The 19,916-nt window shown below is 38.4% G+C and overlaps 2 protein-coding genes across 11 annotated transcripts in view; both read left to right on the forward strand.

Moving 5' to 3' along the window:
• The window catches only part of TBL1XR1 (TBL1X receptor 1), a 186,860-nt gene that overhangs the window by 89,665 nt on the left and 77,279 nt on the right, over nucleotides 1-19,916 (forward strand). For 7 of the 10 annotated variants that reach the window (XM_031663566.1, XM_031663564.1, XM_031663571.1 and 4 more), the window contains exon 2: nucleotides 15,549-15,624. The exons of 2 other annotated variants lie outside the window; for them this stretch is intronic. The gene's annotated coding sequence lies outside the window, so the exon portion shown is untranslated. Of the gene's footprint in view, nucleotides 1-280; nucleotides 300-15,548; nucleotides 15,625-19,916 lie in introns of those variants that run through there. One more of the 10 variants, XM_021934662.2, reaches the window with a different exon arrangement.
• Nucleotides 6,529-6,938, forward strand: LOC116273798 (putative 60S ribosomal protein L37a). The gene has a single exon (XM_031663573.1). It carries the CDS (start codon nucleotides 6,584-6,586, stop codon nucleotides 6,860-6,862), a length of 279 nt encoding a protein of 92 aa, XP_031519433.1. The 5' UTR covers nucleotides 6,529-6,583; the 3' UTR covers nucleotides 6,863-6,938.

Genomic DNA, 19,916 nt, shown 5'->3' on the forward strand with positions numbered 1-19,916 from the left:
TTTTTTTTTTTTTTTTGAGGCAGTCTCCGGCTCTAGCATGAGCTGGGAGTGCAGTGGGGCGATCCTGGCTCACTGCAAGCTCTGCCTCCGGGTTTAGCCATTCTCCTGCCTCAGCCTCAGTAGCTGGGACTACGAGCACCTGCCACCTGCAGCCCTGGCTAATTTTTTGTATTTTTAGTAGAGGCGGGTTTCGTGTTAGCAGCCGGGACAGTCCACCGATCTCCTGACCTCGTGATCCGCCGATCTTTCGGCCTCCCAAAGTGCTGGGATTACAGGCTTGAGCCACCGCCCCCGGCCCGGTAAGATAATATTTCATTGTAGTTTTGATTTTCCTGATGATTAGTGATGTCGAACATTCTTTCATATACCTGTTGATATTCCATGCGAAACTCTATTCAGGATGCTGCCATTTATTTATTTTATTTAATTTTTAAAATTATGAGATGGGAATACCTATATGTTGCCAGGTTAGTCTCAAACTCCTGGGCTCAAATGAGTCTCCAGCCTTCACCTTCTAAAATGTTAAGTTTACAGGCATGAGCCACTGTGCCTGGCCATTTTGCCCATTTTAAATATTAGGTTATTTGATTTTTTGTATTGAGTTGTCTAAGTTCTTTTGGATATTATTTACCAGATATATAATTTGCAAATATTTTCTCCTGTAGGTTATTGTTTTTCTTTGTTTATTTCTTTGCTGTGCAGAAGCTTTTGGTTTTGTGTAATACCACTTGTCTGTTTTTGCTTTCGTTGCTTGTGCTTTTTGAGGTCCTATCCAAAAAAAAAAAATCCTTGCCCAGACTGCTGTCAGGAAGCGTTCTCCTGGGTTTTCTTTTTGTAATTTCCTAGTTTTTACACTTAAGTCTTTAATCCTTCTTTTTTTGTTGTTTAATTTTTGTATATGGTAGAAGATAAGGGTCTACTTTCATTCTTCTACATGTGAATATTCAGTTTCCCCAAAACCATTTATTGAAGATACTGTTCTTTTTCCACTGCGTATTATTGGCACCTTTGTCAAAAATCAGTTGGCTGTAAAAGTGTGGATTTACTTTTTTTTTTTTGAGACGGAGTCTCGCTCTGTCGCCCAGGCTGGAGTGCAGTGGCCGGATCTCAGCTCACTGCAAGCTCTGCCTCCCGGGTTCACGCCGTTCTCCTGCCTCAGCCTCCCTAGTAGCTGGGACTACAGGTGCCCGCCACCTCGCCCGGCTAGTTTTTTTATTTTTTTAGTAGAGATGGGGTTTCACCGTGTTAGCCAGGATGGTCTCGATCTCCTGACCTCGTGATCCGCCCGTCTCGGCCTCCCAAAGTGCAGGGATTACAGGCTTGAGCCACCGCGCCCGGCCTGGATTTACTTTTGGGCTCTCTCTATGGTATTCCATTAGTGTTTGTGTGTGTGTATAAGTGTGTGTGTTTTGAGACAGAGTTTTGCTTCATCATCCAGGCTGCAGTGGCACGATCTCAGCTCACAGCATCCTCCGCCTCTGCCTCCCAGGTTCAAGCGATTCTCCTGTCTCAGCCTCCCAAGTACTGGGACTCCAGGCACATGGTACCACGCCTGACTAATTTTTGTATTTTTAGTAGAGACGGGGTTTCACCATGTTGGCCAGGCTGGTTTTGAACTCCTGACCTCGTGATCTGCCCGCCTCAGCCTCCCAGAGTGTTGGGATTACAGGTGTGAGCCACCGCGCCCGGCAGGTCTTTGAGGACTTTCACAAAAAGTATGCTCATACTTTTCTTTTTCTTGAAAAGTAGAAATTTGGCTGGGCGCCTGGTTACTTGTTTTTAAAACAGGGACAATAATATGTACTGTACAAAATCGTCAGATTTAAATGATACTGAATGTGTCAGCAATGTAGAGTTTAATATTAATACTCATTTTGTCACCTCTGATAAGAACATTTAACCACTTTTGGTCTCAATCTCTATGCATAAAACAAAGGGGATTGAATGAATGAGACAGCTTTTCTTTAACTGTCCTATGATCAAAACAAGTTTTCCATGCTATTTAAAAGATACTTTAGGCCAGGTACCGTGGCTTATGCCTGTAATCCCAGCACTTTGGGAGGCTGAGGTGGGTGGATCACCTGAGGAGAGGGGTTCTAGACCAGCCTGGCCAATATGGCAAAACCCCGTCTCTTCTAAAAATACAAAAATTAGCTGATCATAGTGGCATACGCCTGTAATCCCAGCTACTCAGGAAGCTGAGGTGGGAGAATCGCCTGAACCCGGGAGACGGAGGTTTTAGTGAGCTGAGATCGTACCAGTGTACTTCAGCCTGGGCAACAGAGTGAGACTCCCTCTTAAAAAAAAGAAAGATACTACGATACTTTAATTTGATTTTGTATCTGTGTTGTCTTATTTCTCAGAAGGCAGGAGATACTTTCTTCTTTCGTTTCAGGGCCTAGTTCTTATTTTTTAAAAGGCTTCAAAGGATCTTAGCATTCAATCCAGTAAACCCAGTCATTGCTTGTTGGCATTGAGTCTTAGGAGGCTTAAGTTGTAGGCCTAAGACCATTGGTACCCTAGAGGCAGAGTTGGGATGAGGACCCAGGTGCACTGTGAGTAAAAGGTTCCCCAAACCCTTTCTCTTTCTGTGAGTAAATGACGTTGGTTTAATGTTTAGCTCTGATTCATCTGAAATCAAAAGTGGAATGTTGGCAACATTAACAGCCACCATATAGGGTATGGCAAAGAGATTCCTGACACATGAACTGCATCTGGTTCGGGAAGGTGTGGTGCATTCTTAAAACTGTGCATATCCTTGGTGGATTGAGTGCCCTGGAAGATACGTCCAGGAGATGCTTATAAGATGATAGTGGGCCTGGCGCAGTGGCTCGTGCCTATGATCCCAGCACATAGGGTGGCCTAGACGGGCAAATAACTTGAGGTCAGGAGTTCAAGACCAGCCTGGCCAACATGGTGAAACCCGGCCTCAACCAATCCTCCCATCTATTTTGTCTCTACTAAAAATACCAAAATTAGCCTGGCATGGTGGCATGTATCCGTAGTTCCAGCTACTCGGGAGGCTGAGGCAGGTGAATCGCAGGAGGCAGAGGTTGCAGTGAGCGGAGATAGCGCCACTGCACTCCAGTCTGAGCAACAGAGCAAGGCTCTGTCTTAAAAAAAAAAAAAAAAAAAAATCGTAGTGGCTTCTCAGTGGAACTTAGGTTTGTCTAACCTAGGGTAACTTCTGCAGTGTCTGTGGATTCTTCTTTGCATACCTACCTGGGTAATGATATGATGATGGTGGTGATAGTAGGGAGAGGTGCAAAGACAATAGCTCCTGGATTGCATGTCCTCCTCCTGTTGTGTGACTGGCGTGATACTACCCTGCTAGCCTTTCCTGTCCTGTAGCTTTCTCGATGAACACATGCCAGGTGTGGCCTACTTAGGTTTTGTGAATTTGTCTGGTTGAGTCTGAGTTGTTAGAGCAGTTCTTTTCAACGGATTGATTTGCTTGACGTGAGATCAAGGGGGTGAAAATCATACACAACACATTTTCATCCTCTTTGTGTGAAAAATACTTTCCTCTTCTGGACCCTATCTGGAAGAAGTATTCCTTAGACAATTTCTGGCTTCTTTTCTCTCATGAAGAGGAGGTAAGATTTTGCCCTCATACTTTTCTGCTTCCCAAAATATCCCTCCCTGTTCTCATTAAGTTCTGACCACTCCTTTCTCTCATCTCATTTAATTCTTACTCATATCTAGAATTGTGCTGTAGGTACAATAGTAGGCACAAGTCATAGACATACTGTCATTTATTCCTGTACTTTTGCAATAGAAGGTATTGAAAAAATACAGCTCAGTGTCTTTATGGTTCTAGCTTTATGCATTTTCACAAGCATTTCTCCTTTGCCTCCTCTTTGTCTTCTGCTGAAGAATAGTGAACACAGTAGGGGAAAAAAACCATAAACAAAACCAAGACCAGGGGTTCTTAAGCATTTTAAGAAGTTCCGGTTTGTGTTTTGTTATTTTTACCTAGTCAGGCATTTTAAATTCCTAATGGTGGGTATATAGCCCTAGATACATTTAAGTATTTGCTGGATATTTACAAATTGAGTCTGTTGCCTAAACTGTAGAAGAGCTTAAGTCATTAGATTTTCTATTTTGGTGACATTTTTCTGTTTTTCTGTATCATGTGTCTTAGAAAAACTTGGAAGTTCTTTGCTGTTAATTTTGTAAGAATGTGTGTATGAAAATATTTTGACTCAGTAGACTCTGGGCAACAGTTAAGAATTTCTTTGATTTGGCATATTTTCTCTTCAGCATTTGATAGCTTTTATGATGGCCTCCATATACAACCTGTCATTTATAATGCCTGATAGGTCTCCTAGGAATTGTAGCTTCACAATATATAGGAGGCATCAGGCACAAATAGATACTGCAGAGAAACAATTAGAGTAATTAAAACAATGATGTATTTTGTGAATAAGAAAGTGTTCTAGGTGTGGCTTCTAGTAGTAAGCTGACAACACCAAGATATAAGGCACATCTTCATACATCATTGCCTGTACACAGAACATCGAGCATACAGGATAGCTTCCTGAGTATCTTGCTGTCTCTCAATTGAAATACAAACCAACTCTGGCTCTGACCATCCTACTTTAATATTGCAACCCAGGGGTTCCTCTTTCCCTTTCTCTTCCCCCCAGCTTCCGAATCCCTTTACCTTGCTTGGACTTTTTCTTTTTTCATAGCATTTATGATTGTAACCTTACACCTGTTAATCAAAAATCTGCTGGAATTTAAACTGTGAGAGGGCAGGGGTCTTTGTTTTATTTACTGATGTATTTTAGTAAGTTTTGTTCCTAGTGTTGGTGAATTAATAGTAACTTGATGTTAAGGGCTAACTTTTAATGTTAACAATCTCTAGTAGAAAGATTAATTACAATTTGTTTTTTCTTCCTTCTTCATTTCTTTCCTCGCCTCTTCTTTCTTCCCATAGTTCTGTTGTCTGCTGCAGGACAAATCTTACAATCACTCCAAAATACAAAAACAGAACAACCTTCTATTTAATCTTGGAGATGAACATAGGCTTTAAATTACATTTCTTCCCATTCTCTTAAAGGAGAGTCAAGCTTTCTTCATAGTTTGTATTTTCTTGAGTAACTAATGCATTTCTAATGGTGAGAGTTCATTTAGTGTGCAGATTCTTTGTTGCTGATTGAATCTTTGGTTGCTTTGATACTCAATTTATGTTCGATTAAAAAATTGGGAAAAGGTATGAAATTGACAATTTTAAATGTAATTTTGTTTATAGATTTATTAACTTGTTTTTAAAAATTAATTACGAATATACAATTTACTTGTGTTTTTCCCCACATTTATCTGTGAATTATATTACGATTTAGGATTGTTAGAAAATGTGAAAAGAAAACATGTTTGATGATAACATTTTCGTCCCTATTATAGAGGGGATTTTTGGTATCCAGATATCCTTATCCCATCAAAAAGCTAAATTACAAGCTCATTTTCTGTTAATTTTTAAGATGGGCATAACATTTCTTCTCATCACTACTTGGTGAACATTAGGTACTATTGCCCCAACTTATGGCCAGTGTTTTCTCTTTCTTCTTTCCTTCCATTTGCTCTGGCAAAGAGGATGCATTGCCAGGACCGCTGTCTGCTATCCCAGTGTCTTTATTGTCTGTTTCTTTGTTGTTTGCATTAAAAAAAAAAATAGTTACTGTTGGTATTCTTTAAACTCATGGAAATCCATAATTCAAACAATTTGTTTGCTTAGGGAGTTGATTCTTTTTGTTGTCTTTTAATACTATACTATTTTTAACCTTTTTGCCCCCTTTTAAACTGTACATGCAGTTATAATTAACTGATATTTATTAGTATTATTTCTATGCAAAAATGCCTTTAGGCATTCAATAGGATTATAAATCCTAGTTTATTTTCTTTACAATAAGCCAAACACTGTGTTCATACTTGTTATCAAGCTGTCTAATACACTATATAGATGAAGACACTGCTTGCTTACGGTTGTATGGGTATGATGTGAAAGAGCTGAGTTTTTAAACAGAACAGAAAGCCTTATTCTTTCCATTCTTACCCCACTGTCTTTTAAGTTTCTGAAGATGGTAGAGGAATGTTGAAGTTTAATGCTTAATATTTTCTTGTTGAACTTCATTATTATATATAGTGCCACATAAGATATTATGTTTGAATTCCCTAGAAAATTTCCTTTTCATAGAATGGTTATATATTTTTAGTGGGCAGTGTTTAAATAGTGTTTGTGCTTGGTCCGTTGACTTATTTGATTTAAAAAAAAGTGTTTACCTCATTTAACCTAAAAGCTTCTTTGCTTTATCCTGAATCTGTAGAAATTTGGATGGTTCTGGGTATTGCTTTAGAGTCAACAAACTATGAGCTGTGAACCATATCTGGTGTGTTATCTTTTTTTTTTTTGAATAAATTTTTATTAGAAAGAGTAATGCCCATTCATTTTTTAATGTATTGTCTATGGCTACTTTGCTCCGTTATAGCAGAGTTGAGTACTAGTGACAGAGACCAAATGGCCTGCAAAATAAAAAAATATCTACTTACCTCTCTGGGCTCGGACCTAGTTCGCGACGACATGGCCAAACGTACCAAGAAAGTCGGGATCGTCGGTAAATACGGGACGCGCTATGGGGCCTCCCTCCGGAAAATGGTGAAGAAAATTGAAATCAGCCAGCACGCCAAGTACACTTGCTCTTTCTGTGGCAAAACCAAGATGAAGAGACGAGCTGTGGGGATCTGGCACTGTGGTTCCTGCATGAAGACAGTGGCCGGCGGTGCCTGGACATACAATACCACTTCCGCTGTCACGGTAAAGTCCGCCATCAGAAGACTGAAGGAGTTGAAAGACCAGTAGACGCTCTTCTACTCTTTGAGACATCACTGGCCTATAATAAATGGGTTAATTTATGTAAAAAAAAAAAAAAAAAAAATATCTACTTACTGGCCATAGTTTGCCTTAGACCGTTGCGTGCTAATGGCTGAGAAGATGGAGTAGTTGTAATCAGATAATCTCAGTTGGTGTTTTATTATCATAACTTGGGTGGTGGGCAGAGAGGGGAGCAGTTTTCTGTATTGAAATAAATATATTGTGTATATATATATATATAATGTTAAGAAAGGTAGTTTCCTTTCTTTCATGATCCCCGGGTGGTGGTGTATCTGTGTGTGTGTGAACCAGAAGTGGCTCCTGAATGGGTCACGAAGATAACACAGCTTGTGTTTGCTGGTTCAAATGTATCATTTTAAGCTTGGTGAGCAAGTTGAATTGAAAGCATTTTGGCAAACCAACACCGGATGAGAACTTGGCATTCTCCAGAATTAAGAATATTCCACTAAAAAAAAACCCCATACAACCTTGATTTCATAAAGGAATGTATTTTTGGCAGCTGTTTTGATTGGAATGTGGTAGTTAAATGAACAATTTGTTTTAATTTACCGAAGGAAAAGCATTTGCTGATATTGTCTAGATTATGCCAACTTTCAAAATACGAAATCAGAGAAACTAAGTTTAAAGCCTTTTTTCACATGAATCTGTAAGGAAATGTTTTTAGTGAGGACACATAAGACTCTTTGAGTTCATCAGTAGTGGATAAATAGAAATGTAACATTTCAGAATCCTGAACCTAACATCTAGTTTAATGTAAGTATATGTTTTTTCTTTGTGTCCAGTGTACTTCAGAATGACCTTTTTAGTTTAGTAATTATCTGCTGACTTTTTTTTTTTTTTTTAAAAGAGGTCTTTTGCGTTCTGTTACAAAGTAAATATTGAAGATGTTTAGTTGTGAAGTGTGTTTGAAGAACTGCTTCATTGAGAAGGTGTTCATTGTCACTGCGAGGTTATGCTACTCAGGATGACTGCTATGTTTGGGCATACTCCAAATCTGTTGTAATTTAGAAGTTTTATAAATGATAATTTTTTTTTTTTTTTTTTCAGTAGTAATGCTGTTGTGTTAACTCACAAAAAGACATAATGTAACTGGACTCAGTAGCCTTACAGGACAGCAGAATCTGAATGGGCAGTTTGTGTCCTGCACAGAGGTAGACAGCCAAGGGAGAAGTGGGCACTGCAGTCCAGGCCACGCTGTTTCCCTGTTAATAGACTGTCTTCACAGAGGAAGGAGCTTCCTTCATAACAATTTATTTATATTATTTAATATGTATTACATCTTTTTCCTATGCTGGGCACTGATTAGCACTTTTTATTCCAGTCTCCTCACTTATTTTACAGATGAAAAAGCCAAGGCACTGAGAGAGGTTATCTAGTTACTTAGGTCATCTAGTTACTAAGAGTCAGAGCCAGGGAGTCCCAACCCCCGTGTGGCTCCACAATTCCAGGCTCTTAACCTCCGATACCATATGGCTTCCTTTTTGTAATTTATTCTGCTAGAGTCTAATTTGCACAAAGGTACCGCAGAAGCTAGTGCTGGTGCTGATAATTACACTTGAGTGCTAAGTTAGAAAGGGATGAGGCGCACATAGAACAAACTTCAGCTCATTTGCCTATGTGCCCACTAGAACTTCCTTGATGAATCACATATCCAGGTTTTGTTTGAACATTGTCACTGATTTGTGCGATGGTTTTGTTTTCTCTTATATTGAATAGGAAAAAAATACCTTTCTATAACTTCTGCCTACTACTTAAAATTTTGTCACATGTAGCTGAGGCTCATTTGGGCTTTATGTATTTTTATGCATTTTCTTCTTCTTTTTTTTGTTATTATGTTTTGTAGTCTTTTTAGCCCTCTTTCTGTTTATGGTGTCTTCATTATCATTGTCCTTACTTTTCTGTTCATTTTTGGGAGACAGATTGAGTTTATCTTTTGTTTGTCATCATTAATCTTAAAATTAGATTAATAAAGAACTTAGTCTCACATAGTATTAACATATTTCTCCCTCTAGTTCTGAACACTTCTCACTTTGCAATCTAGTATTTGAAAGAAGTGACTCTCCTGCCTTAGATTAATAATTAGAACCTGACTAGTAAAATTTTCCATCCTGTCCCCTCCCCTGTCCCCCCCCCCCCCCCCCCCCCCCCCCCCCCCCCCCCCCCACCCACCCAGTGGTTCTCAGTCCCCATTGGAATCGTACACATGCGCACACACACCTACACACTGACACCCATACGCCCAGTGGTTCTCAACCCCCATTGAAACCCCCCAGGGTTGGTGGGGAGGATTTTAAATGCAAGTGATGTAGGTCCTACCCTAGACCAATTACATCTGAGTGAGGGGCTCACCACGTCATAGTTAGGTTCTAATCTGGGGCATTTCTGTAGGACAGAGTTAATCAAAGACTTAGTCTTCTTGGCAGAGCTGCTGTTATTTTTACTGGAAATGTGTTGTTCAACTGAATGATTTTTGTGTTGTAGCCTAATTAGCTATTCAAATTTGTAATACCTTGAATCAGATATTCAAACCTTAGGAAGAGTGAGAAATCTAGTAAGATGTAGGAATGTCATTTTTCTCTTCTAACTTAAGTGCCAGTGTACCCACCTGTGTGGTCTTAGGCAACAAAGCTTCATTTTTTTTTTTTACCCCCATGTATTATTTCTTAGATCCTCATTGCTATTTCTGCTGGTCCCCCACCCCGCCCCCCACACTTGTTTCTTTCTTCCAAACTACTTTTTTAACAAAGGGTTTAGCAGCTGTCAAACTTCGTGTAAACAAGAAAACAGTGTCATATCTGTGATATTTCAAAGGCACTGTAAATTACACCATTAATTTAATAACTTATTTTGGAGAAAACAGTTATATTTACACATTAATGCTGTACTCACTTAAAAAAAGTAACTTAAAATGATCCATACATTTTTATATTAGTTTTCAAGTATCCATAAATTTGGAGTGTAAGCCTTTTCTCATGTTCAGCATCCCTATCACTGAAGGTTTGTGAACCGGAAGCTTTCGATGTGTAGGTGTTAGTGCCAAAATAATAAACTTGACATATTAGCATTAGAAACTGTTCAAAACAACCTTTAATTTTAAGAACTCTGTGGGTCATTGTAAGAGAGTTTTTGCTATTTTTAATTGCATAGCTTACCCAGTGATAGACAAATTTAGAAATACTTGATAGTTTTTTTGTTTTATTCTTGCACAATAGTTTATTTTTGTATAATCTTAACATAAAATTCAATTACATGTGATGTTACCGGTGAAACTAACTCAACTAAGGTAACAATTAGGTGATTAGACACCAGTGTATGTTTAATTCGTTTTCTCTTTATGTGAGTATGTGATCTTGAGAATAGCTTATCTTTAAAAATGGAGTCAGATAACTTTTGAATCTGTTTTCCCCAAATTGCTTAAGTAACAATTGGAAATGAAAACATAGGCAGTAATTGCAAAGCTGTGCATGATCTGACAGTGAGTCTGATCTCAGAGTCACTTAAGATATCCCTGCTGTTATAGCTCCTTCTGCTTTTCACCTGCCTTACCTTCTGGCTGTCTGGAATATTATCTGTATGTGTAAATTCCATGGGAAATGAGGATGGGGTGAGGACAGTGGAGGATATAATGCTTAAAGGCTTTGATGTATGCGTAGTATGTTGTTGGAGATAACATACTAACATTCCTTTTTGTAAAACGGATTAAGAAGATTCAGTTGAAACTCTGATTTACAAATATGTATTAATCTTTTCATTAGAAGGTAGTACTGTTTTTGTTTTTTCTTAATTGTGCCTTCAGTCATGTGCTAAGCAATTTAATTTGAACTTTTTCTGTGATTTTTCCTGGGAGTTAATTTAATAAAAATCTTTCTAAGCAGAGTCAGTTCTGGTAGGATTCTCATATATTTCTGTCTCTCTCTTCTTTCTTTCTCCTTTTGTGTGTGTGTGTGTGTGTGTGTGTTTTGTTTTGTTTTTTTGGGAGACAGAGTCTTGCTGTATCACCCAGGCTGGAATGCAGTGGTGTGATCTCAGCTCACTGCAACCTCTGCCTCCTGGGTTCAAGTGATTCTCCTGCGTCAGCCTCCTGAGTAGCTGGAATTACAGGCATCTGCCACCACACTTGGCTAATTTTTGTATTTTCCCTAAAGATGAGGTTTCTCCATGTTCACCAGGCTGGTCTTAACCTTCTGACCTCAAGTGATCCACCCAAACCTTCTGACCTCAAGTGATCTCCCTGCCTAGGCCTTCCAAAGTGCTGGGATTATATTTTTCTCTTAAATCATGGGATGACTTTCCCAAATTCTGTACGTTAAAAAATTTTTTTAAAACTTTTTTTATAAAGGATACCAGATATACTTCCTTGAACTTGTTACTGACCACTAGGTTCTAGATTAGAATGTTGCTACCTTAAGTAAGTATTTATTGTGTTTGTACCTTCGTCTAGGAAAAGGGCCCGTAATGTCCATTAGCTTTTCAAAGTTATCTATAAATTAAATAAATTTACTTCTAGACACTGCAGTGTAGTATTTTTGAAGAGCAGTCAAAATATATAATTTGCTGTTCTAGAATTTTTGCATCTTAAAAAAATCTTCCTAATTATGCGTAGGTGGCAGATCTTAGAAGATGTCTGCGAAGTCAACAGTGTCTTTCTATGCTAAAAGCCTTATTTAAAATTAATCATTTACTTTAGATAAAATGCTTTGAAATACATTTTTGGAAGCAAAGCTTTTTGTTTGGAGACAAAACACAAACCCTGCAGCCATTTATTTTATTACAAGAAGTAGAGTAAATAGATTCAGTTTATGTAGTACACAAAGGAGGTGATAGTTTTTACACCAATAATGTGATTGATCATGTACTTCTTGAGTTTTTTGTTAATGATAGAAGATCAACCTTTATTGGTCACCTTCTGGAAGTGGTATTAAAATTATTGGTATAACCAAGTTCTCTCAAGCATTTTCAAAATAATCCACTGCTGAGTTTTTCCTTCCCAGTGTGATTTATTTGTGCAGTAATTCAGTCTCTACTGCATTTTATTTTCAAATATGTGTAAATTCATTCCTCAATATCTAGATATTTTAACATTTTATCAACATGTATATCTTAAGAACCATGTATGTTCAAGGCACTATTCTTAGTTCTGTTGGGAGACAGCAAGATGATTACATCAGTCTTGGGTCTCCAGAAATTTGATCAGAGAGGCATGATGAAAGAATAAGGCACTATGCAGTTGTGGAAAGGGAGATATGTTAGGCTGGGGCTCATTTTTCTCTCTCTGGATGGTGGGGTGGATAATTAATGGAGGAAGCTGATTTGGCCTGATCTTTGAAGGAGGGATATTGTGAGCAGAACCATAGTCAGAAGGACATTTCTGGTGAGGAATGAGGAATGTCATGGCAGCCAAAGAGTGCAGATAAGAGAATCACAGTGATCTGCTGTGATGAGATTTGAGAATGTTGAGTAAAAGTAGAAACGTAGGTAAGACAGGATACGCCTGTTTTGGACTTGAATTCCTTTAATACAAATAGTTTGAATACACATTGTCAGATTATGTTAAATGCACCTTAAGTTTTGTAATTCCTTTGTAAAGTATATCACTATATCTTTTAAAATTTAGGTATTTATTTTAATTACGAGATGTGCTTTATAAATGCATTGCATGATGGCTAGGACATAGGTCAATGAGTTGACTAGGAAAACATCTTAAGAGAGAAAAAATATAGCCCTGCATATGTTTCTAGAAATTTTCCAGATTAAATTGCATGTGCAATTGGTATACCATTTTTCATGTATTTATTCATCCTTTAAATCCTAGAATCACTTTTTAACCATGTCATCAACTATTAAATCACTATTGTGGTCTTTCTTCTTAAAGACTTGTAGTATTAATAGGAAAAGCTAAATGAATGAATGAAGACAAAGGTAGAGAAAAAAATTGCATCTAAAACCAAAATTGTAAGAAACAAGAACATGGCAGAGCCAATACTTAAACTACAAGAATGAACTCTTCACTTACTATGATCTAATCATTTAATAGATGTATGAAAAAATTAGCCATTATCATGGCTGGGCATGGTGGCTCACGCCTGTAATCCCAGCACTTTGGGAGGCTGAGGTGGGCGGATCACCCAAGGTCGATACCAGCCTGACCAACATGGAGAAACCCTGTCTCTACTAAAAAATACAGAATTAGGCGGCCATGGTGGTGCGTGCCTGTAGTCCCAGTTACTCAGGAGGCTGAGGCAGGAGAATCGCTTGAATCTGGGAGCCGAAGGTTACAGTAAGCTGAAATTGTGCCATTGCACTCCAGCCTGGGGGACAGAGCGAGACTCCATTTCCAAAAAAAAAAAGAAAGAAAGAAAATGGCAGAGCCAATACTTAAACTATGAGAATGAACTCTTCACTTGCTGTTATCTAATCATTTTATAGATGTCCGAAAAAAATTAGCGATTATCAAGAAAGATATTTGAAATGTAGATTATCCCACGGGGCGCAGTGGCTCACCCCTGTAATCCCAGCACTTTGGGAGGCCGAGACGTGTGAATCGCTTGAGGTCAGGAGTTCGAGACCAGTCTGGCCAACATGGTGAAAACCCGTCTCTACTAAAAATACCAAAATTAGCCCGGTGTGGTGACTTGTACCTGTAGTCCCAGCTACTCGGGTGGCTGAGACCAGGAGAATCACTTGAATGCAGGAGGCGGAGTTTGCAGTGAGCTGATATTGTGCCACGGCACTTCAGCCTGGGTGACAGAGTGAGACTCTGTCTCAAAAAAAAAAAAAAAAAGGTGCAATATTCACTATTGGTATTGATGAGCTTTGTTCTACGATTAAGTTTTACCTTAAGATACTAGCTAATGATGTAAAACTGTCATTAAGACATTAAGGATGTAGAATGTTATGAACAAAAATATAGCACTGTAAGTACATTGTTTATCTGCCTTTTACTTATATTGGGAGTTTTTTTTTTGTTTGAGACAGAGTCTCTATCACACAGACTGAAATGCAGGGGCATGGCCATCTCGGCTCACTGCAGTCTCCGCCTCCCAGGCTCAAGCAACCCTCGTGCGCCAGCCTCCCGAGTAGCTGGGACCACGACCTGTGCGCCACCATGCCTGATTTTTTGTATATTTGGTAGAGATGAGGTTTTGCCATGCTGCCCAGGCTGGTTTCGAACTCCTGAGTTCAAGCGGCCCGCCTCGGCCTCCTGAAGTGTTAGGATTACAGGCATGAGTCACTGTGCCTGACCTCTTATATGTGTTTTAAAATATAAGTAGTACATGTTAATTATAAATAAATTGAATGCATGTATGCCAAAAATTTTTGTGACAAAAGTGCTCTGTTGATTTTTAGATAACAAGCAGCCTTATGTAACTTTAGCTCAAAAATTGACAAAAACTTTATTTTGAAATAATCGATGTTCATAACAAACGACCTTGAGGTAAACAGATTCTAGTGGTATCTAGACATGATGTCTAAAGAACATTTCCTCAGTCCATGCTAGAAAAGACCTATCAAGTAGCTCACAAGTGCCTCTAGGCAACAAACCTTGGGGGCTCATGCCTATGCCCTGTTTTGAAGCCACAGGGATTGGTGGGATAGTGTAAGTGGCATAATCATCATTTACTTAGTTATCTTCTTAACTTTACCTAATTGGTGTAGGAGCTAAACCTCCCATATATTATAGTAAACTCCTTTCTGTGGTGTCAGCTTGATTTTACTCTTTACGAAATTGTACTCCATGACGGAAACTGTACTGGTCAGTGTTCCAACTAAGCGTCTGCTCTGACATGGTATGTGAAGTATAACTTTTTTTTTTTTTTTGAGACGAAGTCTTGCTATTGTCCTCCAGGCTGGAGTGCAATAGCGTGGTCTTGGCTCACTGCAACCTCCGCCTTCTGGGTTCAAGCAATTCTCTTGCCTCAGCCTCCCGAGTAGCTGGGATTACAGGCACCAGCCACCATGCACGGCTGATTTTTGTATTTTTAGTAGAGACAGGGTTTCACCATGTTGGTCAGGCTGGTCTCGAATTCCTGACCTCAGGTGATCCGCCTGCCTCGGCCTTCCAAAGTGCTGGGATTACAGGCGTGAGCCACCGCGCCTGGCCATGAAGTATAACTTTTTTATTTACACAGAGGGTTTATGGAATATAATATGCCCTGACTTAGCAATTGAGAAAACTGGATATGCCCTATAAAATACGTAAAGTCTAAAGAGATCAAAGTTAGTAAGTTTTGATTGAAATTGTTTCTAAACCAATGACATATTTTTCTTTATTATTAAACAGAATATAGAATGCAAGTTTATGTCATTCTTGGTGGCCCATGGTTTTAGATTATGAACATACTAATTGGACCTTAATACAGTAATATTTACGCGAGTTGAGTTGAATTGTGGTGAGACCACTTGTGCAGGTTAATCTCTTTGAGTCTCATTTTATTCACTATGCCAACCTCTTATGAACATTCTAAAGACTTGCCAAGTATTAAGCACTCAAAAGTTGCTGCTGTTGTTTATGATAACAATTACTTGAGGGAGAAAGAAATTCACTGGTGGGGACTTTAAAGAATATTTCAAACATGTAACATTTGGTATGGAAAATCTTTTAAACTGAATTTGTTTTAGGGCACATTGAATACTTTACTTTCCTTTTCCTCAGCATCAACAACAGCAACTTGTGATTGGCGGTGACCGGATATTCAGTTGCACATCCCCACATCAATGCACTGCCAATGGTAAGACTCTCCAACTCCCAATGTCAGAGTGTTTATTATTCTCTTGTTTTTAGAATCTTTTGCGAATTTTGAAAGTTTCTCACAATTTGACAAAATACATGTGTTCCCAAGCTAAGTAAGTGTTTTTTTGTTTTTTTGTTTTTAATTTTTATTCTTTTTAAATATATGTAATTTAAGTTACTTAAAAGTAACTTTTGAATATTTGGTAAAGGAAAAATTGCTACTTTTGAAAATTTCTCTTTTCTTTTCTTTTCTTTCTTTTTCTTCCTGTTTTGAGATGGAGTTTCACTCTTGTCACCCAGACTGGAGTGCAATGGCGTGATCTCGGCTCACTGTAACCTCCGCCACCCGGGTTAAAGAGATTATCCTGCCTCAGCCTCCCAAGTAGCTGGGATTACAGACATGCGCCACCACGCCCAGCTAATTTTTTGTCGTTTTAGTAGGAGACAGGGTTTCACCATGTTGGCCAGACTGGTCTCAAACCCCTGACCTCAGGTGATCCTCCCGCCTGAGCTTCCCAAAGTGCTGGGATTACAGGTGCAAGCCACCGTGTCCAGCTGAAGATTTCTGTGTTCTGTACTTTTAAAAACATCTTAGCTACAGTCATCAGGATGAAAAATATTGTTATATCGTGATGGTCTTGTGTTTTGTCAAATGAACTATATTTTGTGAATAGTACTTTCTTGTTAGAAATGCAACAGTGGCATTTTGCTCTTCTATTTTTGTCCATCATTTCACTAAAATAGATTGTTTTTGTGTATTGCATTTATCTTAATATTTTTTAGTTATGTGCATTTAAATGGCTAGGATTCTACTATTGTAATTAATCATTTTAAGGAGAGTCATTCTTATCTATTTGAGAGGATTTTTAAGAAGTCTTTCACTGTAGAATATAAATGGCAATCATTTGATATAGCAGAAAGACTACTGGACTCTGTGAGAGCTGGCATTTGCTTTATTTCCTGAATATACTATGAATCTTTGACTTTTGGCAGGTACTCTTGTAAATCTTAGATGATGGAATTGGACTTAATTTCTAAGGTTTATTCTAGCTGTATGTCAAGTGCTTATCATTGTTAACTAGAAGAGTGATTCTCTTTTAAAAAATAATTTCTTACCAAAATAATATTGTTGTTTATTTTGGGGATCAATAAATAGAAGAGAAATGAATTTTTACTTTTTTTAAGAATTAAATAATAACATCTTACATTTATAAATATTTTCTGTAGTTCATTACCAACAATTTTATTTTTACTAAATTAGGGAGGCAGAGAAACTGATTGAGGTTTATAGAATTTGGTGGGAAATGATGTATCATTCTGAAAGAAAAACTATTAAAAGTTGAGAACCAGAATAAGTGGGTAAGATACTTGTGAAAATATTCCCAGAAATAATTCCTATTGGAGATGGATTGTTTTCAGTATGTTGATAGGAGGAGGATTTTCTCTGTCTAAACTCTTCTGAATACCTGTTGGGAAAAAAAGGTTGACCTCTTCCTTTCCCTGTTCTTTTCCTCTCTCTGCATCCTCCTCACCCTCCTCCCTTTCCTCTCCTTCTCTCTCCTTTTTCTTTTCTCTCTCAGGGGTTGATAGGAAATGTTGAAGAAAATAACATATTCCCCACCCCCCAAGCCAAGCTTTACCTAGCACAAAGGATGACATGTTTTTTTGTTAATTTATAAAGCACTTGCTGGGGTCCTTGGGTTGCTCTGGTGACTCATTAACCACTAAATCTGCTGTTTCCCAGGGAGCGCTAGAGTTTCTCATGAAAGAAATACATCCATGGTAAATCAACTTTGGTATTTGGAGTGTCTGCTCTTGACTTTTTGTTCACATGAAGTTTTTGTTCAAATGAAGTTCACATTTGAAACCTGTTACTCTTCTTTGTTGTCGGATCCTTAGTATTTGTGGCACGTCTCCCTTGGCAATCAGACCAGTTGGGTATCTGAGATACAGGTGCCTATCCTTAAGTGAAAGTTTTTATGTGCTATTCACAGACTGGTTTTATAACTGCTCATAGACTGCATTGTAAATTAGAGCATCCCAAACATGTTTGTCAGTTTTGTTGAAAATCTCTGAAATCATTTTAATATCATCACAGAAGTTTAAGTGTGTATGCATGTGTGTGTATGTATATATGTATGTATGTTAGTGTGTGTGAGAGATGAAGTAGACCAAGATTACAGCAAACTTGTTGACAGTCTAGCTAAGGACACTGAAGCCATTTCTATATATTTGGCCAGATGTGCTAGTAAATTTATAGGTATTGGTTCAAAAATGGTGTGGTTTTCCCATGACCCTCAGAAATGCGATAACATTCTGGGTTGAACCTGTGCTGTGTAGTATGTCATATTTATTTTCTCTGAAAATGCCAGAATGCTTAGTGGGATTATATACAGTTACCTCTACCACCTCCCTACCTGCCCTCAACAGTGTTTTTTTTCTTTTAAAATTTAAAAAAGTTGATATATAGTAGTTGTACTTATTTTACGGTGCATGCTTTGATACTTGTATAGATATAAAATGATCAAGTTAGGATAAATGGGATATCCAACTCCTCAAACATTTTTATTTCCCGTGTTGATCATTGTTCTTGTTAAAATAATATGAGGGATTCATAACATCCTTTTTTGCCTTCACCCTTCTTTTACCTAGACACAAGTAATTTTAAATCTAATCGCACCTTATGGCCAGGTGCAGTGGCTCATGCCTGTAATACCAGCACTTTGGGGAGGCCGAGGCAGGTGAATCACTTGAGAGATCAGAAGTTCGAGACCAGCCTGGCCAACGTGGTGAAACCCCATCTCTACTAAAAATACAAAAATTAGCCAGGCGTGGTGGCGCACACCTTTAATCTCAGCTGCTTGGGAGGCTGAGGCAAGAGAATCCCTTGAACCTGGGAGGCATAGGTTGCAGTAAGCCACTGCACTCCAGTCTGGCTGGCTGAGACACCATCTCAAAAAAAAATTTTTTTTTTGCACCTTAAATCATGATTTATAGCTGCTTTCCTGTATCAAATGTTTCATAACTACTTTTTTGTAATTATCTCATATTGCATTAGTAGGACCCATTGGCCAGCAGGTGTATATTATTATTTTGACTTTTTATTTATTATTTTTTGAGACAGTCTCACCCTGTTGCCCAGGCTGAAGTGCAGTGGCGTGATCTGTGCTCACTGCAAAACCAAAACTGTATACCCATTAAACAGCACCCACCCTCTCCCACCCCCCTGCAAGTTCCCAACACCCCACTCTCCTCCCAGCCCGTCCTCTGGCAACAACCCTTTTATTTGTTTCTGAGTTTGCTAGATACGTCATATAGGTAGCACCATATAGTATTTGTCTTTTTGAGATTGGCTGCTTTTGTTTAACATAATGATCTGTATTGTAACCTGTGACATTATTTCCTTGCCTTTTTTAAGGCAAAATGAAATTCCATTGTATGTACATATCACATTTTCTTTTTTTTTTGTATTTTTTTTATTTCAATCGGTTTTTGGGGAATAGGTGGTGGTTGGTTACATGGATAAGTTCTTTAGTGGTGATTTCTGAGATTTTGGTGCACTCATCACTGGAGCAGTGTATACTGTGCCCAAAGTATAGTCTTTCATCCCTCTCCATCCCCCACCCTTTCCCCCAGTCCACAAAGTCCATTGTATATTCTTATGCCGTTGCATCCTCCTCATTGCTTAGCTCCCGCTTATGAGTGAGAACATGCAATGTTATGGTTTTCATTCCTGAGTTACTTCACTTAGAATAATGGTCTCTCATTCCATCCAGGTTGCTACGAATGCCATTATTCCATTCCTTCTTATGACTGAATAGTATTCCATGGTGTATGTACACATACCACAATTTCTTTATCCACTTGTTGATTGATGGGCTGTTTCCATAGTTTTGTAGTTGCAAATTGTGCTGCTATAAACATGCGTGTGCAAGTATCTGTTTCGTATAATGACTTCTTTTTCTCTGGGTAGATAGCCAGTAGTGGGATTACTTGATCAAATGGTAGTTCTACTTTTAGTTCTTTAAGGAATCTCCACACTGATGTCCTTAGTGGTTTTACTAGTTTACATTCCCACCAGCAGTGTAAGTGTTCCCTTTTCACCACATCCATGCCAACGTCTATTATTTTTTCATTTTTTGATTACAACCATTCTTGCAGGAGTAAGGTGGCGTCACATTGTGGTTTTGATTTGCATTTCTCTTATTTTTAGTGATACTGAGTATTTTTTCATGCGTTTATTGGTCATTTGTATTTCTTCTTTTGAGAATTGTCTATTCATGTCCTTAG

The sequence above is a fragment of the Papio anubis genome, chromosome 2 (assembly GCF_008728515.1).
Source record: "Papio anubis isolate 15944 chromosome 2, Panubis1.0, whole genome shotgun sequence".
NCBI lineage: Eukaryota > Metazoa > Chordata > Mammalia > Primates > Cercopithecidae > Papio > Papio anubis.